The 23,721-nt window shown below is 36.9% G+C and overlaps 1 protein-coding gene across 1 annotated transcript; it reads right to left on the bottom strand.

The window, feature by feature from the left end:
- Positions 1-361: 361 nt before the first annotated feature.
- LOC148776585 (olfactory receptor 4F4-like) lies at positions 362-1,306 on the bottom strand. The gene has a single exon (XM_088840337.1). It carries the CDS (start codon positions 1,298-1,300, stop codon positions 362-364), a length of 939 nt encoding a protein of 312 aa, XP_088696463.1. The 5' UTR covers positions 1,301-1,306.
- Between the last annotated feature and the right edge of the window lie 22,415 nt (positions 1,307-23,721).

The raw sequence follows: 23,721 nt of genomic DNA, 5'->3' as shown, positions 1-23,721 counted from the left end.
ACAGAAACACCTTCCAAATGGAGTTAGGAGAAAATTCTAAAGAGGTTTGTTAAGATGCTATCCATCAGAATGGATGTATAGCTTGGTTGAATGAATTTTAGCTTCTCACTTAATACAGTTAAAGGCATAGGAAAGCTGATTAGACAATTCACTCACAAAGAAGAACCATTTGTGTTGAATGTTAGGGAAACATTTTGTGGTGTTCTAGTGGTTGATTAGTAAATGTTAAAATTCCATGAACTTTATTAACCCTATTCCTGTACTTAGAGACAGGCATAAATTGAATGCCTAGAATTTTCAACCTCTTTTATAAGGTCAGTGTATTGTCAATTTGAAGTGCTTCCAGTGAGGTTTCTGGGCATTACATATTTCCCTTGGGATGTAGGTAGTAGCTTCTAAATCTCTTCAGAGCAGTGTTTATCTCTTTATTTCTCTGGGTATAAATGGCTGGATTTAGGAGAGGTGTAATAACAGAGTAAAACACAGCAAGAAATTTGTCCACCCAGGTGATGCTGAGTGGCCACCCATAGATGAAGATGCAGGGCCCAAAGAAGAGCAACACCACTGTGATGTGGGCAGTGCAGGTAGAGAGTGCCCTCGATGCACCAGCTTTAGAGCTTTGGCGAACAGTAAGAAGGATATATGTGTAGGATATCAACAAAACTATAAAGCAGGTCATGGCCGGAACCCCACTGTCAGCATTCATTAATATTCCCAAGTTATAAGAGTCTATGCAGGCAAGCTTGATTACCAGTGGTATGTCACAGAAGAAACTGTCGACTTCCCTGGGGCCACAGAAAGGCAATTGCACAATCACTGCCATTTGACTCATGGCATGCACAAAGCCAATGGTCCAGGAAGTCGCCACAAGCCCAATGCACTTTTGAAGGTTCATTATGGTTGAATAGTGAAGTGGCTTGCAGATAGCCACATAGCGGTCATAGGCCATTACTACCAATAGCACCATCTCACCCCCTCCAAAAAAATGCACAAAGAGGACCTGACACATGCAGCCTCCAAAGGAAATAGTCTTGTTCTCTCTGACAAAGTCTGTAATCATCTTAGGAGTGGTCACTGAGCAAAGCCACATATCAACAAAGGAAAGGTTGGCCAATAAGAAGTACATGGGAGAATGCAGATGGGGGTCAGTGATGATTAAGATTATGATGGCAATGTTTCCAAATACAATGATCAGGTAAAGCATAAAAAATATCAGTAAGAGTAAGACCTGCATAGTCCATGAGTGACAAAGTCCCAGAAGCACAAATTCTGACACTACAGACAGATTTCCTGCATCCATTTAATTCAGCACGTCCTCTAAAATAACCAGGAGAAAAAGACAGATTTTTCAGTTAGTGGGATGGGAAAGAATACTTAATCTTTAGAAATTGGTTGAAATTCTATCTCAATGAAGTTTAAATTCATAGAAAATTAGCATCTATATCTGAAAGTGAATATCTAATTTGGAAGACAAATATTGGGAAAATACTCATGGTATTATGACCAAAAGAGAAGTAAAGGCCTAAAATTTGCTTTCCAAGATAGACTTCTTATAAATGATTAATTAAGAAGATATTCCCACAAAGAAGTGAGAAAGGTGGATAGCAAAATGAAAGGCTGAGAAAAGATTGTAGTGTCACCTAGAAACTAGTTTCAGTCTGCTTCCCCAGTGAAAAGAATCTGAGTGCAGGACCAGCAACTGTTACGCTGTAATAACTATGATTTGAGTAGTCTGCTTAGGAAGATGATGGTGAACTGATGCTGAAGTCTGAAGTCCAGAACAAATGCCATAGCACAAGATTACAGTTTCTCTCTATTATGCATACTGATTTCTTTAAGCCTCTTTTGAGTGTCTTCTATAAGACATCATTCAATTAAATTTTTACCTTATTTCTCTGTATTATATATTGGAAAAATCTTTAGGAGAAAAGCCGTATAATAAATACCAGGCATGATAATTCACATGCAAAACCAAGCACATAATTTATCCTTGTTTAAGATCACAAGTCAATAGAATTCATTTAGTTAACTAAATCTATTAGAAAAAATGTCTGGAGAATTATGTGAGAAAAGGAGGTTAACTCAGACTCAGGTTCTGTTTTGATGACATCTGAATGAACGTTCCCTATAACTCGAGCTTATGAATAGAAAATATTTACTTTCAATTATATCAGTAGATGGTAAGAAACCCCTAGGTTTTGAAATGTTACTGTAAATGTATAAAAATATTTTCTAAGATTACAATAAGCTACAGACATGTGTAAGCAAAGTATGTCTTTGTTAGTACTGAATGAACATGAAGTTAAAACTTCAGAGATCATCAATTACTGACCTCTAAATAGAATAAAGATATAGCTTATATTAATCCTTAAGTACATTAAGAATTCCTCTCAAGCTGAATGGTGGAAATATAACTGTGTATCTCAAGTGAAAGTGAAAGTCGCTCAGTCTTGTCTGACTCTTTGCTACCCCAAAGACTATACAGTCCATGGAATTCTCCAGGCCAGAATACTGGAGTGGGTAGCCTTTTCCTTCTCCAGGGGATCTTCCCAACCTAGGGATCAAACCCAGGTCTCCCACACTGTAGGCGGATGCTTTACCAGCTGAGCCACAAGGGTGTGTGTCTCTCTTCCTGCTCTATTTCTTTCCCTTGGTTTTGTTTTACTTTTTGGGTGCTGCATTTTCTTTTATCCTTAGAAATCTCAAGGTGGTGCTAAGGAGAGCAGGTGAACAATGAAAACTATTACCTCATCATGAGCACTGGTTTCCCCTTCCTTTATAATGTGAACTCAGAAGTATAAAGGATGGAAAGAAAAAATAATTTCTTCAAAAAACAGATGACTCACACTTTTGCTGTGAACGGAGGAACATGTAATAATAGTCTCACAGCTTAAAGATAAGTATATCCTCCATGATAGAGATATGTTTAATTTCTAAAGAAAATATCCTATATTACACACAATAGACCCATGTCTGCTGAGAAATTAAACGATTTGACCTTTACTTGGAAACTTAATTTTTGTCAAGATAAACCTGTCAAGATAACAGACCAGGATTAGTTTTCTATATATATATTTTAATACCTCTTGGGATAAGGGATGTGGAAGATAGCTAGTAGCAAAAGAAGAATTTCAACTGGGTTTAAGAGAGGATTTCTTAAAAGATTAATATGTACATTGCTGAGGAACCATTTACCAAAAAGAAATGACAGTGTTTTTAAAATCAGTTTTGAAATTGTTACTATTTCATAATATTAGTAGACTGATTATATCAATTAATATCAATCTAACATTTGAGATAATTAGTAAGATTACCATGGCCTTTTAGATTAGTCAGATCTGGTCTAAACTCCAGCTTAATCACTTGCTGACCTTGTGATCTTGAGCTAAATTTATTTCTATTTCCATTTCCCCATCTGTGAAAAGAGAACACTCAATCTAATAGAAAGAAAGTGAAGTCGCTCAGTTGTGTCTGACTCTTGCGATCCCATGGACTGTAGTCTACCAGGCTTTTCTGTCCATGGGATTTTCCAGGCAAGAGTACTGGAGTGGGTTGCCATTTCCTTCTCCAGGGGATCTTCCTGACCCAGGTATCAAACTCAGGTCTCCTGCATTTCAGACAGACACTTTACCCTCTGAGCCACCAGGGAAGCCCCCCAATCTAATAGACTTGTCTTCAAATCAGAAAACATACAGAAATTACTTAAAGTTATCTGGTATTCAGCATATGTTTAATAAATACTAGTTATTTCCCCTCCTTATTGATTAAAATGTAACTTAAAACTCTGCAGTTTCCAAAGATTTCAAAAAACAATCTTAGTTAACTGCCAACCACCTTTTGTAACTAAAATATATAAAGTAAGTTTTATTTAAAATAATAACTGATTACATTTTCTTTAAATTACATTAAGCAACATTATAAGATGTGGATGCAAAGGAAATATCAAGAAGCAAGAATTGCTTCTTGCTTTCCATGAGCTTAACAAGTTTTTCACTTTTGACATCTGCTTCTATAGGTTAAAGCGTCTGCCTGCAATGTGGGAGACCTGGGTTTGATCCCTGGGTCGGGAAGATTCCCTGGAGAAGGAAATGGCAACCCACTCCAGTATTCTTGCCTGGAGAATCCCATGGATGGATGAGCCTGGTGGGCTACAGTCCACGGGGTCGCAAAGAGTCGGACACGACTGAGCGAATTCCCTTCACTTTTCACTTTCTATCTAGGAAGTGTTTCATATTTTAAGAAAGCCTTCAAGAGAATAGTACATTTTTTTTTTTTTAGAGTACCTTTGAATCCTGTAACTTAGGGTCAGTTTTCACAGGAAGAGGTAGTTATAACTTTGGGATTAGTGAAAATGAAAAAAATAGGGGAAAGAGACAAATTGAGTTACTTTTTTTAGAGTATTAAAATACAGCCAAGCATGTTTCATCCCCATCTAGACACAAGGTCCTCCTATTATTTTTTTTATAATAGCAATTCTAAAACTGTGATTATCAACAGTTTTAATTTTACAAAGAGAAACTTGGACACAGAGAATTTAACAGATAGTCTGAGGTATACACTAGGGAAAGTACACAGGGAAATTGTCCAAGTTCCTTTCTCTACCTAAAGCTGCCCTCTTTTCTTCCTAAGGTTATGAGTTTTAATCCTGTTGAATCCTATTAGCCCTACAGTAACTTAGTATTGCATCACTTCTCACTGGATATAGAATTATTTTTTCTTCTATCTTTATACTGAAAATTACCTTAGTATGTAGTACTCTCTCTGATATAAAACTCTTATCTTTTAAATGGGAAGGACCATTTAGCCAGGATAATTGGAAGTTGCTCATAATCAAGTAGTTGTTATATTCAAATAACTGTGATCTCTCGAAGCAGACTTGAGAGCACCTCTGAGGCATGGCATTATGATGGTATGTACACTGTTATTAAAGAGACCATGGAAATTCCAGTAGGATAACTGATTATCTCTTTAAAGGTCAGAAGCTAAACAAGTCATACTTAACTCTAAGCATAGTGGACATGCATGAAACAGATACATAGAAATATTTTTTAAATTATTTTAAGGAAGAAAGTTCTAAAGAATGTGAGATAACTTACTAAGACCAGATTTCTCTAAGACCAGATTACTTTTTACTCTTCTCTTCTGATATATGCTTGAGATAACATCCACTGTGGAGTGGAAACAGTATCTGTGGGAGAAATTTCCCTCAGCCTGACATATATTCACCACTGGAAGGAATCCCTTGGGTGAATTTTTCCTATTACCTGTTCTGGACAAAACAAGAATCATGAAAATAATTTACATTATTATTATTATTATTAATTTACATCTCTTAGGGACAGTTTTGTTAAGAGCAGTAACTTTTGCATATTCTGTAAATCAGAACTGGGAGTCAAGAAAAATCACACATAAAGCAGCCAAGAATAGTGAAGTTTTAAAATTGCTTTTTATTTAACCTGCAAGTACTAAGATGTGTTCTGCAGTCTTAATCTCTAACTAGATCTAAATAATCAGATGCAATTAAAATTTAATTCCAGTTTTAAGAAACCGTATCCTGACTAGTGTGTGATATATGACCACCAATAGAAAATCCTCCTGTCAATGGCAAGATTACTTGTCTATTTAGAAAATAGTCAAAGAAGATTTGATACCTACCTTTTTCAAACTATCTAAAAACTTGGAGAGGGAAAATTCTCCAAGCACGTTAATGAAACCAGCATTACTTTGATACCAAAACCAGACAAGGACATCACACACACACAAATTATAGGCCAATAACATTGATGTACATAGATGCAAAATTCCTGAACAAAATTTTAGCAACTGAATCCAACAATTAATTAATTTAAACATGTATCACAATCTATTATTATTTATTCCAGAAATGTAAAGATGTTTCATTATTCACAAATCTATCAATGTGATTTATCGCAAAAACAAAAGGAGGGATAAAAATCAGATGATTATCTGAACTGAAGCAGAAATGCATTTGACAAAATCCACCATCCATTAACCATAAAAACTCTGAACATAATTTGAAATATTTTCCTCTAAGATCAGGAACAGAACAAGGATGACCAGTCTCACCACTTTTGTTTAATATAGTATTGGAAGTTCTAGCCATAGCAGTTAGGCAATAAAAGAAAGTCATCAAAATCTGAAGAGGGCTTCTCTGATAACTCAGTTGGTAAAGAATCTGCCTGCAATGCAGGAGACCCCGGGTTGATTCCTGGGTTGGGAAGATCTGCTGGAGAAGGGATAGGCTACCCACTCCAGTCTTTTTGGGCTTCCCTTGTGGCTCACTGATAAAGAATCTGCCTGCAATGCAGGAGACCCAAGTTCAATTCCTGAGTAGGGAAGATCCTCTGGAGAAAGAAAGCAACCCACTCAAGTATTCTTACCTGGAGAATCCCATGGACGGAGGAGCCTGGCAGGCTACAGTCCGTGGGGTCACAAGAGTCAGACACGACTTAGTGACTAAACCAAGCAACCAAAATCCGAAGAGAAGATGTAAAAATGTCACATTTGAAGATCACATGGTACTATATATAAAGAGCTCTAAAGACTTGACCAAAAAACTGTAAAAACTAATAAATTAATTTAGTAAAATCAGAGTACAAAATTAATTTACAGAAGTCTGTTGCAGTTGTACACACTAATATCAAACTGTCAGGAAGGTAAATTAAGAAAGCAAACCCATTAAAAATTTCATCAAAAGGAATTTAAAAACCTAAGAATAAATATAATCACAGAGGTTAACGTTCTATGTAGTGAAAACTGTAAGACACTGATGAAAACAATTAGAAGATACAAATTAAAAAGATGTTTTGTGTTCATGGATTGGAAGAATTAATATTGTTAAAATGTTCTTGCTACCCAAGGAATCTACAGATTCAGTGCAATCCCTATCAAAATTCTAAAGGTATATTTCACAGAACTATAACAAATAACGATAAAATTTGTATAAATCAAAAACAATCCTCAATAGCCTAAACAACCCTGAGAAAGAAGAGAAAAGCTGGAGGGATCATACTGTCTGATTTTAACTATCAAGCTATAGTAATCAAAATATTTTGGTACTGGCATAAAAATGGACACACAAGATTAATAAAACAGAGGTGAGAGTCCAGAAATAAACCCACATGAATATAAACAATTTTTGGCAAGAGAAAAGGTCTTACACTGAGGAAAAATAGACTTCAATACATGGTTTTGGGAAAATTGGACAGGCACATGTGATAAAATAAAACTAGATCATTATCTTTCACCAGTCACAAAAATTAAGACAAAATGGATTAAAGACATGAGTGTAAGACCTGAAACCATAAAATTCATAGAAGAAAGCATAGGCCATAACCACACTGACATCAGTTTTATTGATGTTTTTGTGCATGTGACTTCTGATGCAAGAGCTGCAAAAGCAAAAACAAACAAATGAAACTACAATAGCTAGAATGCTTCTGCACAGCAAGGAAAACTATAAACAAATTTAAAAGAGAATCTAAGAAACTCCAATACTTTGGCCACCTCCTGCGATGAGTTGACTCACTGGAAAAGACTCTGATGCTGGGAGGAGTTAGGGGCAGGAGGAGACGGGGACGACAGAGAATGAGATGGCTGGATGACATCCCTGACTCGATGGACATGAGTTTGGGTGAACTCCGGGAGTTGGTGATGGACAGGGAGGCCTAGCGTGCTGTGATTCATGGGGTCGCAAAGAGTCGGACACGACTGAGTGACTGAACTGAACTGAACTGAACTGTACTGAAGAAGTGGGAGAAGATGTTTCTAAATCACATATCTGACAGGTGGTTATAAAATATATAAAGTCATACAACTTAACAAGAAAACTGATTTAAAAATGAGTAGAGGGTCTGAATAGACATTTTTCCATAGAAGACAGCAAATACATGAAAAAATGTTCAATACCACTAATTCTTGAGGAAATGCAAATCAAAACCATAATGAGATATTGCTTCACAAATGTTAGAATGACTATTGTTGAAAAGAAAGAAATAACAAAAGTTGGAGTGGGTGTGACAAAAATGGAGTCCTTGTACATTATTGGTAGGACTGTAAATTAGTGCCGCTACTATGGAAAGAAATATCGAGACTCCTCTAAAAATTAAGAATAGAGCTAACATATGAAACAACAATTCCATTTTGAATATTTATCCAAAGAAAACCAAAAAACTAACTTGAAAAGGTATATGCACCCCTATATTCACTGTCCCCTTATTTACAATATCCAAGATATAGAAACTAGTGTCCATCAGTGGATGAATGGATGAAGGCCATGTGGTGTATATACACAGTGGAACATTACCCGGCTCTAAAAGAGAGTGAATTCTGTCATTTGTGACAACATGGATGGACCTTGAAGGTTTTATGCCAAATGAAATAAATCAGATGAAGATGACAAATACTGCATGATTTCAGTAATGTGAGATCTGGGACAACAAAGCAAACACAAACTCATAGGTACAGAGACCAGACTAGTGACTTCCAAAGGGGAAAGGGCTTGAACAGTAGGTGAAATGGGTTAAGAGTGTCAACTGACTGATGATGAATGGTAAGTATACTTAGACTAGGTGTTGATTACTTTGTAGGGTTTACAGATGTCAAATTATAATTCTATACACCTGAAATTTACATAATAAGTAAATAAATACATAAAAAATAAATAGAAGTAACCTGAAAAACACTAAATTTACTGGGCCATTTAAAATGTAATATACACTTGAAATTAATATATTAATAATATTGTAAGTCAACTATACATCAATAAATTTAGAAAAATAAGTGAAGTAGCTCAGTCGTGTCCAACTCTTTGCATCCCCATGAATTGTAGCCTACCAGGATCTTCCGTCCATGGGATTTTTGAGGCAAGAGTACTGGAGTGAGTTGCCATTTCCTTCTCCAGGGATCTTCCTGACCCAGGGATTGAACCCTGGTGTCCTGCATTGTAGGTAGATGCTTTACCGTCTGAGCCACCAATGAAATCCTTAGAAAAATAAAATATGCAATATTCAGTTCAGTTTAGTTCAGTTCAGTCACTCTGTCGTGTCCGACTCTTTGCAAGCCCATGAATCACAGCACACCAGGCCTCTCTGTCCATCACCAACTCCTGGAGTTCACTCAAACTCATGTCCACCAAGTCGGTGATGCCATCCAGCCATCTCATTCTCTGTCGTGCCCTTCTCCTCCCACCCCCAATCCCTTCCAGCATCAGAGTCTTTTCCAGTGAGTCAACTCGTCGCATGAGGTGTCCAAAGTATTGCAGTTTCAGCTTTAGCATCAGTCCTTCCAATGAACACCCAGGATTGATCTCCTTTAGAATGGACTGGTTGGATCTCTTTGCAGTCCAAGGGACTCTCAAGAGTCTTCTCCAGCACCACAGTTCAATATATTACTGAGTGTTTTAACACTGATTTAAGTTCATCATTAAAATAATTGCATTCATTGTGTAAAAAAATTTTTAATGCCATTATATAAAAAATTTTACACCAAGCATGGTTTAGCCTATATTATTTTATAGGATACTTATAGCTTACATTTTACAAAACATCTATGATCCATAATGAGTTACTGTTTGTGAAAGATGTACGGTCTATGTTTAGATTCTTGGGATTTTTGCATGGGGATATCTAGTTGTTCCTGCACTAATGAGATCTTTGGTGTATTATATTGTGCTTGTTTCTTTGTCAACTGATTGACAAACTTGCCTATGTATGTCTATTTCTTGCCCTTTTATACCATGACATATATTTCCATTCTTTAGCCAATATCACACTGCCTTGATTGCCGTAGCTTTATATTAAAGTCTAATAATGTCAGTCCTCTGACCTTGTTGTTGTTCTTCATCCTTTCATTTTTAATCCATATCTTTATATTTAAAGCGTGTTTGACATGTAATATATGGTTACATCAATATTCATTAGAGATATTGGTCTGTAGTTTATTTTGTGTTATTTTTGTGTTGCTTTTGTACCAGAGTAAAATTATTCCCTACTCCTCTATTTTTCTGGAAAAGTTTGTTGAGAATTGAAATTATTTATTATTTAAATATTTGGTAGAATGCACCAAGGCAATGGCACCCCACTCCAGTACTCTTGCCTGGAAAATCCCATGGACGGAGGAGCCTGGTAGGCTGCAATCCATGGGGTCACGAAGAGTCAGACACGACTGAGCAACTTCACTTTCACTTTTCACTTTCATGTATTGGAGAAGGAAATGGCAGTCTACTCCGGTGTTCTTGCCTAGAGAATGCCAGGGACGGGGGAGCCTGGTTGGCTGCCGTCTATGGGGTCGCACAGAGTCGGACACTACTGAAGTGACTTAGCAGCAGAATGCACAAATGAAGCCATTAGGGCCTGGATTTTTCATTTTAGTAAGTTTTATAATTCCTAATTCTGTTCTTTTTTCTTTATGTCTTTGATTCTCTATTTTTTCTTGTGTCTTTTTTAGGTATTTGTTCATTCCATGTAAAATATCTAATTTATTGGCATATTGTTTTCAATAGTATTCTTTTTAATTCCTCAGCATATGGATAGATCACAATTTGCTTATTAATTTGAGTTATTTCAAGTATTGATATTATGAACTGAATGCTATAAACATTTGCAAAGCCATTGTGTGGAACAAGAGACAATAATTGATTCCTTTCAGAATGTAATAACACTGGATAGCAGTTCCTGCAGATTCTGGAACTCCAGCTAGAACCCCAAATCTCCAGGTTCAGTTTCTTACAGTTAGACCTGCTTTTCAGTTACACAAATTGAGCTTCTAGGTCTTTTTTTCCAGTTCTTCTCTACCTTTTCTTGTATCTTTTCCTAGTCTCCACACCCACTGGACACTAATTCCATATGGCTTTCGTCTCAGCAGGTTGTTGTGGAATAAATGAGATAAACCAACTCATGATATGATTTGCATGACTAAAACCAAACAAATATGTTCAGTTCAGTTCAGTTCAGTTCAGTCGCTCAGTCCGACTCTCCGCGACCCCATGAATCACAGCACGCCAGGCCTCCCTGTCCATCACCAACTCCCGGAGTTCACTCAAACTCATGTCCACAGAGTCGGTGATGCCATCCAGCCATCTCATTCTCCGTTGTCCCCTTCTCCTCCCGCCCCCAACCTTTCCCAGCATCAGAGTCTTTTCCAGTGAGTCAACTCGTCACATGAGGTGGCCAAAGTATTGCAGTTTCAGCTTTAGCATCAGTCCCTCCAATGAACATCCAGGATTGATCTCCTCTAGAATGGACTGGTTGGATCTCCTTGCAGTATAAGGGACTCTCAAGAGTCTTCTCCAACACCACAGTTCAAAAGCATCGATTCTTCGGCGGTCAGCCTTCTTCACAGTCCAACTCTCACATCCATACATGACCACGGGAAAAACCATTGCCTTGACTAGACGGACCTTGGTTGGCAAAGTAATGTCTCTGCTTTTTAATATACTATCAAGGTTGGTCATAACTTTCCTTCCAAGGAGCAAGCGTCTTTTAATTTCATGGCTGCAATCAGCATCTGCAGTGATTTTGGAGCCCCAAAAAACAAAGTCTGACACTGTTTCCACTGTTTTTCCATCTATTTCCCATGAAGTGATGGGACCAGATGCCATGATCTTTGTTTTCTGAATGTTGAGCTTCAAGCCAACCTTTTCACTCTCCTCTTTCACTTTCATCAAGAGGCTTTTGAGTTCCTCTTCACTTTCTGCCATAAGGGTGGTGTCATCTGCATATCTGAGGTTATTGATATTTCTCCCAGCAATCTTGATTCCAGCTTGTGCTTCTTCCAGCCCAGCGTTCCTCATGATGTACTCTGCATATAAGTTAAATAAGCAAGGTGACGATATACAACCTTGACGTACACCTTTTCCTATTTGGAACCAGTCTGTTGTTCCATGTTCAGTTCTAACAGTTGCTTCCTGACCTGCATACAGGTTTCTCAAGAGGCAGGTCAGCTGGTCTGGGATTCCCATCTCTTTCAGAATGTTCCACAGTTTATTGTGATCCACACAGTCAAAGGCTTTGGCATAGTCAATGAAGCAGAAATAGATGTTTTTCTGAAACTCTCTTGCTTTCTCCATGATCCAGCGGATGTTGGCAATTTGATCTCTGGTGCCTCTGCCTTTTCTAAAACCTGCTTGAACATCTGGGAGTTCACGGTTTATATACTGCTGAAGCCTGGCTTGGAGAATTTTGAGCATGACTTTACTAGCGTGTGAGATGAGTGCAATTGTGCGGTAGTTTGAGCATTCTTTGGCATTGCCTTTCTTTGGGATTGGAATGAAGACTGACCTCTTCCAGTCCTGTGGCCAAAACAAATATGTTACTGTTTGTAATTTTGTATACTTAAGTACTTTTTTTAAAGAAATGGTTTTATCACTAAAAGAATGACAAAAATAGTGGAATTTTAGGATGTGTGGCAAGTAATAATGAGTGAACATTTTGGGGAAAATACTCTTCCAGGCACTATTGAACTTTACCAAATGTATGTATACTTGTGTGTGGTCTGTGTATAAAGCTGTCCCTATGCTTCCTCTCTGAAGATGGGTAAGACCATCTTTTGTGGACTTGTCAAATACAGCTCTGATCCTCGTAGGATACAGTGAGTTCTCTAAATGCCATGGCTTCTTTCCTACTTTCAGATAGTTGTGAGAGACCAAGAAAATCTTTCATATATCTCTACCTGCTTTTTGCATATTTATCTTTGGACTGGGAGAAAAGTAGTGGAGACATTGAAGTGTGTGCATTTATGATAGAATAAATAATTTTATGTCATACTGCTTCTGTTTCAGTTATCATTCACAAACTTTTGATTTGCTCTCTAAGGTGGGAATATTTCTTTATTTTTTCAGTGGAACAAAAGGAAACAATCTCTAAAGAATTTAGAATTTATAAGAAATGCATTCTGAGGTAGACTGATCATAGCATGAAGACTTATCCATTGTAATAGTTGTTTAGTTCTCAACTTTTGCCATTTGTAAACAAAATATTTGCCCATTGTTGTGTTTTTCAGGTTATTTGTTTTCACTGAGTGAATACACAGGATTGTTTTCCTACTTCTTTTTGTCTCTGTAACCAGAGTTGCTACCAATGACTGAAATGTCTTCCTTGAAATTGCAAGGTCTTCTATAATTATAAAATTCTAGTTTTTTTTATTATGGCCAAGTGATATATAAAAATGACCTACCCAAACATGTATTGATCTTTTATCACCAGGACTCCACCCTGCCAAAAACACACTTGGTATAGTATAAAAATACCACTAGCTATAGCTGCTGGTTTTCCTCTAGTGTAGCAGTGCTATATACTAACAGAAAGGACTCAATTCAAGCTATCAATAAATCTATTCGAATGTACAGCTAGAGAAGCTACCTTGAGCTGTGTTTTATTATTGTGAATTAGTAGTGATGTGATGGTATCCAAATGGCATTACATTAATTCTCTATAAAATAACACACGTGATTAGCATACTATCAGTTCAGTTCAGTCCTCAGTTGTGTCTGACTCTTCGCAACCCTGTGGACCACAGCACTCCAGGCTTCCCTGTCCATCACCAACTCCCAGAGTTTATTCAAACTCATCTCCATTGAGTTGGTGATGCCATCCAACCATCTCATCCTCTGTCGTCCCCTTCTCCAACTGCCTTCAATCTCTCCCAGCATCAGGGTCTTTTCAAATGAGTCAGCTCTTCAAATCAGGTGGCCAAAGTATTGGAGTTTCAGCTTCAACATCAGTCCTTCCAATAAACACTCAGGACTGATCTCCTTTAGGATAGACTGGTTGGATCTCCTTGCAGTCCAAGGGACTCTCAAGAGTCTTCTCCAACACCACAGTTCAAAAGCATCAATTCTTTGGCATTCAGCTTCTTTATAGTCCAACTCTCACATCCATACAAGACCACTGCAAAAACCATAGCCTTGACTAGACGGACCTCTATTGACAAAGTAATGTCTTTTCTTTTTAATATGCTGTCTAGGTTGGTCATAACTTTCCTTCCAAGGAGTAAGTCTCTTTTAATTTCATGGCTGCAATCAGCATCTGCAGTGATTTTGGAGCCCAGAAAAATAAAGTCAGGCACTGTTTCCACTGTTTCCCTGTCTATTTCCTATGTTGTGATGGGACCGGATGCCATGATCTTAGTTTTCTGAATGTTGAGCTTTAAGCCAATTTTTTCACTCTCCTCTTTCACTTTCATCAAGAGGTTCTTTAGTTTCTCTTCTCTTTCTGCCATAAGGGTGGTATCATCTGCATATCTGAGGTTATTGATATTTCTCCTGGAAATCTTGATTCCAGCTTGTGCTTCCTCCAACCCAGCATTTCTCATGATGTACTCTGCATATAAGTTAAATAAGCAGGGTGACAATATACAGTCTTGTCGTACTCCTTTTCCTATTTGGAACCAGTCTGTTGTTCCATGTCCAGTTCTTCCTGATCTGCATACAGGTTTCTTAAGAGGCAGGTCAGGTGGTCTGATATTCCCATCTCTTGAAGAATTTTCCACAGTTTATTGTGATCCACACAGTCAAAGGCTCTGGCATAGTCATTAAAGCAGAAATAGATGTTTTTCCGGAACTGTCTTGCTTTTATGATGATCCAACAGATGTTGGAAATTTGATCTCTGGTTCCTCTGCCTTTTCTAAAACCAGCTTGAACATTTGGAAGTTCATGGTTCATGTATTGCTGAAGCCTGGCCTGGAGAATTTTGAGCATAAATTTACTAGTGTGTGAGATGAGTGCAATTGTGCGGTAGTTTGAGCAATCTTCAGCATTGCCTTTCTTTGGGATTGGAATGAAAACTGACCTTTTCCATTCCTGTGGCCACTGCTGAGTTTTCCAAATTTTCTGGTATATTGAGGGCAGCACTTTCACAGCATCATCTTTCAGGATTTGAAATAGCTCAACTGAAATCACACCCATAATATCTATTTTCAGGATATCTGGGAAATAGTTATTTCCCAGGATGTCTGAACCATAGCTACTCTATTTTGACTTTTAAAATTTAAAAAAAAAAATTTTTTTTAATAGCCAAAGCTTTTAGATTAGACTCTGTGACCTAAGGTATAACTTAATGCTCCTGTAATGCATTTTTGTTTCTGTACTTTGCTTGCTGCTCGTAAAACCAAAGTTACTCCATTTTAACATAAGGTGGTTTTTAAGTAAATATTCCTAAAATTGTTTAAAAAAAAAATTAAAGAATCACTTCAAAATATTTCTTATGTTCCCTTTCACTTTGAGAAGAGTGTTTTACCCACCAGGGAAACAAGGATATGGTCATTTAATGTACACTTTATCACAGTTGCCAAATCATTATGGATACCTATAGCACCTACAATGTTCTATGAGTGGCTGGATTTCTTTAGTCATTAATGTTTTAGATGCTAAGGAAGCCATGAAAATGTGAGACTCCAAAAATTTAATGAAATCTGAGGTTTTTAGTTGACATTTCCACAATCCACGGACTAGGTGGGGATGTGAGAAAATTACACTTATATTTACAAGTTGTGCATAATCGACATGGGTCTTAGGTTGGTTTTGGTTAAAAGAGGACAGAAACTTTCCTAATCTTTAGAATAATGTCTAATAAATTCAGGTATTCATTTTATTTTCTTTGTCATTTAAATTATAAATGCTCTGGATGCATTTATTGCTTTGTGCACATTTGTTTACAGTATCAGCAGCTTTATGAAACTGTATTATGTTGCAATCAGAAAATGAAAGTAGACTCATTGGAAAATGTCAAAAAGAAAATATAGAGCCTGTTTAACCTGGGGAGGCTTTGATTGTGAAATGTGATGGAAAATAAGATATTAAACATACCTTATGTTAATCAGTTAAAAAAAATGAAATAGCTCAACTGGAATTCCATCACCTCCACTAGCTTTGTTCATAGTGATGCTTCCTAAGGCCAACTTGACTTCACATTCCAGGATGTCTGGCTCTTGGTGAGTGATCACACCATTGTGATTATCTGTGTCGTGAAGATCTTTTTTGTACAGTTGTTCTGTGTATTCTTGCCACCTCTGCAGAGACTTTACTTTGCCAACAAATATTCATATATTCAAACCTATCCCTTAGTCATGTATGAATGTGATTGTTGGATCATAAAGAAGGCTGAGTACCAAAGAATTGATGCTTTTGAATTGTGGTTCTTCTAGAAGACTCTTGCGAGTCCTTTAGACGGCAAGGGGATCAAACCAGTTGATCCTAAAGGAAATCAACTCTGAATATCCGTTGAAAGGATTGATGCTGAGGCTGAAATTCTGATACTCGGCCACCTGATACGAAGATCCAACTCATTGGAAAAGACTCTAATTCTGGGAAAGATTGAGGGCAGAAGGAGAAAGGGGCAGCAGAGTATGAGATGGTTGGGTGGCATCACTGACTCAATGGACATGAGTTTGAGCAAACTCCAGGAGATTGTGAAGGACAAGGAAGCCTAGCACGCTGCAGTTCATGGGGTTGCAAAGAGTTGGACATGACAGCGACTGAACAACAGCAACAAGCATCTATTTAGCTACCACATGTTTGTGTTTCTTCCTGTTTTTTCTTGTAATTGATTTCAAGTTACATAATATGGTGTTCAGAAAATATGCTTGATATGATTTCAGTCTTCTTAAATTTACTGAGATTGCTTTTTTGCCTAACATGTGACTTATTCTGAAGAATGTTTCATGTGCACTTGAAAAGACTATACTCTGTTGTATTGGGGTGGAACTTTCAGGATATATATATCTATTAAGTTCATCTGGTATAAGATACTTGTTTTTCAGTCATTATGTCATGTCCAACTCTTTGCAACCCCATGGACTATAGTGTGCCAGGTACCTCTGTCCTCCACTATCTCCCAGAGTTTGCCAAATTCATGTCCATTGAGTTGGTGATGCTATCTAAGCATCTCATCCTCTTCCATCCCTACTCCTTTTGCCTTCAATCTTTCCCAGGATCAGGGTCTTTTCCAATGAGACAGCTCTTTACATCAGATGGCCAAAGTATTGCAGCTTCAGCAACATTAAGAATTAACAACTACTTTATCCAGGCTCAGGCTTTCCTGGTTGCTAAGATGGTCAAGAATTTGCCTGTGATGCAGGAGACCTGAGTTGATCCCTGGGCTGAGATGATGCCCTGGAGAAGGGAATGGCAAACCACTCCAGTATTCTTGCCTGGAGAATTCCATGGATGTAGCAGCCTGGTGGGCTACTGTCAATGGGTCACAAAGAATCAGATACGACTGAGCGACTAATACACACATATCCAGACAAGAGTTTGGTGTGGGATGTGGAAAAATAAGTGAAGAAGATTAATCGGTACAAACTTTCAATTATAAAATAGAGAAGTCAGGAGGATTTGATTAAAACTTGGGAAATATATCCAAAAATATTGTAACAACTTTGCATGCTGACATGTTTGCTAGACTTGTTGTGGTGGTCAATATTTAATCTGCATGAATGTAAAAAAATCACTATTTTGTACACCTTAAATTAACATAATATTCTATATCAACTATACTTCACTTAGAAAAAGAGAAAAATAAGATAAAAAAAGCATTGAAAATGTTAATTAAGTCCATTATTATAATAGATTAAATGAGTGAGGATAATTATCTCAAACTGTGCAGAGCAGTTTTATGAATTAAATATTCATTTATTATTAAAATATCACAAACCTATTAATATAAGAGATATATCTTAATTTCAAAAAAGTATCATCCATGATGGTATTTTAAAAACAAGCATCATGTATTTAGGAGGAAAAAATGCTTCTCTTCAGCACTGTACTGATGGTTCCAACCCATTCAATATGAAAGAATCCAGAAAACAATAACTACTTGGTCTGGAAAAGATCAGGAAAAACTTGCTATTTGTTTTCTATGTACCCCCTCATGGATCATAGCCTTGTCATGGCGAAGGGACTTGCATAACTTAGTGAAGCAATGAGCCATGCTGTGCAGGACCACTCAAGATGGATGGTCACAGTGAAGAGCTCTGACAAAATGGGGTCCACTAGAGGCTTGGGACTTTAAGAGGAATCTATACACAAAATACAAATGAATGGTAGAAAATTTCAACAAATTTAATGAATATACAATGAATATATGAAAATTTGCTGTTTTTCTGCATGAGTAATGACCTACTAAAATATAGAGCAAAAGATATTTCTATTTAATAGCTTGAAAATATAATACCTGATAACAAATCAAACAAATCAAAATCACTAAAAAGAAAAGAATAAAATGTAACTAGGTAAAGTGATATACTAGGTTTATGGATTAAAATAATCAAAATCATAAAATTATCTATTCTTTCCAAATTAATCTATAAATTCTATCCAAGTTCAATTGATATCCTAAGATTGTTATTGTCTAATTTGACAACCTATCCTAAAATCGTCTGTAAGAGTTAAGTGACAAGAAGAACTTAGATATTCTTAAAGTAGCATACCTGGAGAGTATAGATTAATTGTGCTAAGTACCAACCATATTTAAGATTTTGTATTGTTGTATCTGAGAAATAAAATGACTAATGGACAGAATGATAGAGTCCAGGAACAGAGCCGAGCATAGGTGAATGTTTGATATATAGCGAAGATGACATTAAAATCAGTAAGGAAAATCTATTCAATAAATCATATTTAGATGATCACTTATATCCATATAAAATAAATTATATTCCTCTAATACAGCAATACAAAATTTAATTTCTTGTTGGATTAAATAACTGTGAAAAATAAATGTTTAAAATTATAAAAAAGTGTAAAGACAATAAAATATTTTTAGAGATTAATTATGAAACATGTACTATAGAGGAGACAAAAGTTTTAAATAAAGAAAATAAATTGATAAAGGTAACAATTAAATTTTGTGTATGTATAAACATCACAAACTTTTCATATCATCTATAGGAGTGAAGGCATTTTCAGTTTATATATTTTTTTTGTATAAAAATGATAGCATCTCCAAAGATTTAGCTGAAGTATGAACTAAAAAGATGAAAGAGCATGTCCAGTAAATATTCAAATTGTTGCCCAAATTCACTATTAGCCAAGAAAATGCAATAAGTGTTTTAAAATTAAAATTTAACATTTTATTTTATAATTTTTTTAATCTACCTAAATGGAAAGAAAACACAGCAATTTGCAAAATTTGATATTGATAAGTCATGGAGAAATTAGGACCATCGGTAGAGTATAAACATCTACAACTTAGGAAGAAATTTTGCAATTTCTAGTAAGGTTAGAAGGTTTATACCTTACAATTCAACACTTCCAGTTCTAGGTAAATATCCTACAAAAATTACCACATGTGCACAAAGAAGCATATATATATATATATGTGTGTGTGTATATACTTGAGCATGTATATATATGAGCATGTATACCTGTATATATATATTCAGTTGAGACACTATTTATAATAGTAAATAATTAGATAATTCTAAACTTTTTCCAAGGGGAAAGGGAAATACATTTTAGAATACCCACAAGAAGAAGACTGTAGCCATTAAAATGAATAAACTAAATTCAACAAGTGCGGTGAGAAAGCTAGATATACACATGTAAAAATGATGTTGGATTTTTAACCTTTCACCATATACCAAAATTAAATCCAAATGAAATAAATACCTAAATGTAATACCTGAAACTACTGAACTTGAAGAAAAAATAGGAGATTTTAAAGATGTTGAATTTGGCATTAAAATTTGAATTTTGTTGGCTAGGACAGCAAAACAGCAAAAACAAAATCACACAAAGTTATATCAAAGTTAAAAACTTCTCCAATCAAGAGAGTGAAAAGGCAAACTACAAAATGGAAGAAAATGTTTGCAAATAATATATATAAAGAGTTAATATATAGAATATATAAAGATCTTGTCAGTTCAGTTCAGTTCAGTTCAGTCGCTCAGTCGTGTCCAACTCTCTGCGACCCCATGAATCACAGCACGCCAGGCCTCCCTGTACATCACCAACTCCAAGAGTTCACTCAAACTCATGTCCACAGAGTTGGTGATGCCATCCAGCCATCTCATTCTCCGTCGTCCCCTTCTTCTCCCGCCCCCAACCTTTCCTAGCATCAGAGTCTTTTCCAGTGAGTCAACTCGTCACATGAGGTGGCCAAGGTATTGGAGTTTCAGCTTTAGCATCAGTCCTTCCAATGAACACCCAGGACTGATCTCCTTTAGAATGGACTGGTTGGATCTCCTTGCTATCCAAGGGACTTGCAACAGATTCTCTAGCACCACAGTTTGAAAGCAACTATTCTTTGGTGCTTAGCCTTCTTTGTGGTCCAACTCTAACATCCATACATGACTACTGGAAAAGCCATAGCTTTGGCTATACAGACCTTGTTGGCAAAGTGATGTCTCTGCTTTGTAATATGCTGTCTAGGTTTGTCATAGCTTTTCTTCCAAGGAATAAGCATTTTTTTAATTTCATGGCTGCAGTCACCACTTGCATTGATTTTGGAGCCAAGAAAATAAAGTCTGTCACTGTTTCCACTTTATTCCCAAGTATTGGCCACGAGGTGATGGGACCAGATGCCGTAATCTTCGTTTTTTGAATGTTGAGTTTTAATTCAGCCTTCTCACTCTTCTCTTTCACCTTCATCAAGCGGTTCTTTAGTTCCTCTGCACTTTCTGCTACTAGGATGGTGTCATTGGCGTATCTGAGGTTATTAATAATTCTCCCAGCTATCTTGATTCCAGCATGTGCTTCATCCAGCCTGGCATATTGCATGATGTACTCTACATGAGACGGAAATGCAACCCACTCCAGTATTCTTGCCTGGAGAATCCCATGGATGGAGGAGTCTGGTAGGCTACAGACTGGTAGGCTACAGTCCATGGGGTCACAAAGAGTCAGACACGACTGAGTGACTTCACTATCACTCTACATGTAAGTTAAATAAGCCAGGTGACAATATGCAGCCTTGACATACTCCTTTTCCAGTTTTGAGCCAGTCCATTGTTCCCTGTCCAGTTTTAATTGTTGTTTCTTGATCTGCATACAGATTTCACAGGAGACAGTTAAGATGGTCTGGTATTCCCATCTCTTTCAGAATTTTCCACAGGCAAAGGCTTTAGCATAGTCAATGAAGAAGAAGTAGATGTTTTTCTGGAATTCCCTTTCTTTTTCTGTGATTGAATGGATGTTGGCAATTTGATCTCTGGTTCATCTGCCTTTTCTAAATCCAGGTTATACATCTAGAGGTTCATGGTTCACATACTGTTAAAGACTAGCTTGAAGGATTTTGATCTATTTTTGTGTTATTTTATTCTATACATAGGTGCTAAATACCTATGTGCATTCCCCACATTCTATCTTTATCTCGTTTCCTGGTGATTGTGAGGATACCCAAACCAATAAGGACCACAGGAGGATTTTTACTATGCAAGAATTGGTAAAGTACACTTAGTGTTAATGAAAATGTTTTTCCTTATTAAATATGTGATGATTTTAAAAGAGTTGTTGTCATCATAATTGGTATTATATTTAATGCAATAAAAAAGTCTACATAATAGTTATGAAATTATCAAAATTATGCATTCTTCGATCTCAAAATACTAATAGAAGAAAACCTTGAGGAGAATCCTAAAAGCCATTTTTATAGTTTATTATGTAAAATTGGAAAATTAAAAGTAAAAATTATATTTATTAATTTATGCTTTTAAAAAACTTTGCAAGCATATTTGTAAAATATATCCATCTAAATGCACATAAACATGATTCAAATATGTTATGATACAAAATAATTCATTTTTACAATTTTTGCTGCTGCTGCTGCTAAGTCACTTCAGTCGTGTCCAACTCTGTGTGACCCCATAGACGGAAGCCCACAAGGCTCCCCCGTCCCTGGGATTCTCCAAGCAAGAACACTGGAGTGGGTTGCCATTTCCTTAAGTGAAAGTGAAGTCACTCCGTCGTGTCCGACCCTTAGCGACCCCACGGACTGCAGCCTACCAGGCTCCTCCATCCATGGGATTTTCTAGGCAATAGTACTGGAGTGGCTTGCCATTGCCTTCTCCGTTACAATTTTTACATATGATCAAATGTGAAACATTTTTGAAATACTTACTCTCCTACTCAGACATAGGTAAAAATAAGTTAGAATCAGAAAAATAATGCAGTTATTGCTAACTTGAGGCACAGTTTAAAACTCACGTAAAAAGTTTAAATTTTTGAGTGGTATGTATTTATACAAATAATATTGAACTGAAAAGGAAAGAAAAAATAATTGAATAACGCTCAATCAGGCAAGGCTTGGTTTTTCTCTAGCAGAAATTTCTCAGAATGGGATGGTTACCTGTGACTGGGGACCCTAGCTCTTTCTGTGCTGTTTATGTGACTAAATGAGTAAGAATTACGTCACCTATGCTACTGGAGCTCAGTGGAGAAATAACTATAGAAGGAATAAAGGGATGGAGCAAAAGCAAAACCAATACCCAGTTGTGGATGTGACCAGTGATAGAAGCAAGGTCTGGTGCTGTAAAGAGCAGTATTGCATAGGAACCTGGAATGTTAGGTCCATGAATCAAGGCAAATTGGAAGTGGTCAAACAGGAGATGGCAAGAGTGAATGTTGACATTCTAGGAATCAGTGAATTAAAATGGACTGGAATGGGTGAATTTAACTCAGACGACCATTATATCTACTACTGTGGGCAGGAATCCCTTAGAAGAAATGGAGTAGCCATCATGGTCAACAAAAGAGTCCGAAATGCAGTACTTGGATGCAATCTTAAAAATGACAGGATGATTTCTGTTCGTTTCCAAGGCAAACCATTCAATATTACAGTAATCCAGGCCTATGCCCCAACGAGTAATGCTGAAGAAGCCGAAGTTAATCGGTTCTATGAAGACCTACAAGACCTTTTAGAACTAACACCCAAAAAAGATGTCCTTTTCATCATAGGGGACTGGAATGCAAAAGTAGGAAGTCAAGAAACACCTGGAGTAACTGGCAAATTTGGCCTTGGAGCACGGAATGAAGCAGGGCAAAGGCTAATAGAGTTTTGTCAAGAGAATGCACTGGTCATAGCAAACACCCTCTTCCAACAGCACAAGAGAAGACTCTACACATGGACATCACCAGATGGTCAACACCGAAATCAGATTGATTATATTCTTTGCAGCCAAAGATGGAGAAGCTGTATACAGTTAGCGAAAACAAGACCAGGAGCTGACTGTGGCTCAGATCATGAGCTCCTTATTGCGAAGTTCAGACTTAAATTGAAGAAAGTAGGGAAAACCACTAGACCATTCAGATATGACCTCAATCAAATCCCTTATGATTATACAGTGGAAGTGAGAAATAGATTTAAGGGACTAGATCTGATAGATAGAGTGCCTGATGAACTCTGGACGGAGGTTCGTGACATTGTACAGGAGACAGGGACCAAGACCATCCCAATGGAAAAGAAATGCAAAAGAGCGAAATGGCTGTCTAAGGAGGCCTTACAAATAGCTGTGAAAAGAAGAGAGGCGAAAAGCAAAGGAGAAAAGGAAAGATATAAGCATCTGAATGCAGAGTTCCAAAGAATAGCAAGGAGAGATAAGAAAGACTTCCTCAGTGATCAATGCAAAGAAATAGAGGAAAACAGCAGAATAGGAAAAACAAGAGAGCTCTTCAAGAAAATTAGAGATTCCAAGGGAACATTTCATGCAAAGATGGGCTCGATAAAGGACAGAAATGGTATGGACCTAACAGAAGCAGAAGATATTAA

The sequence above is a fragment of the Moschus berezovskii genome, chromosome 9, assembly GCF_049115385.1.
Source record: "Moschus berezovskii isolate FMDL1 chromosome 9, NW_MosBer_1.0, whole genome shotgun sequence".
Lineage (NCBI taxonomy): Eukaryota > Metazoa > Chordata > Mammalia > Artiodactyla > Moschidae > Moschus > Moschus berezovskii.
Note: the sequence above shows the minus strand (reverse complement) of the source record. Positions and strands in the feature narration are given on the sequence as shown.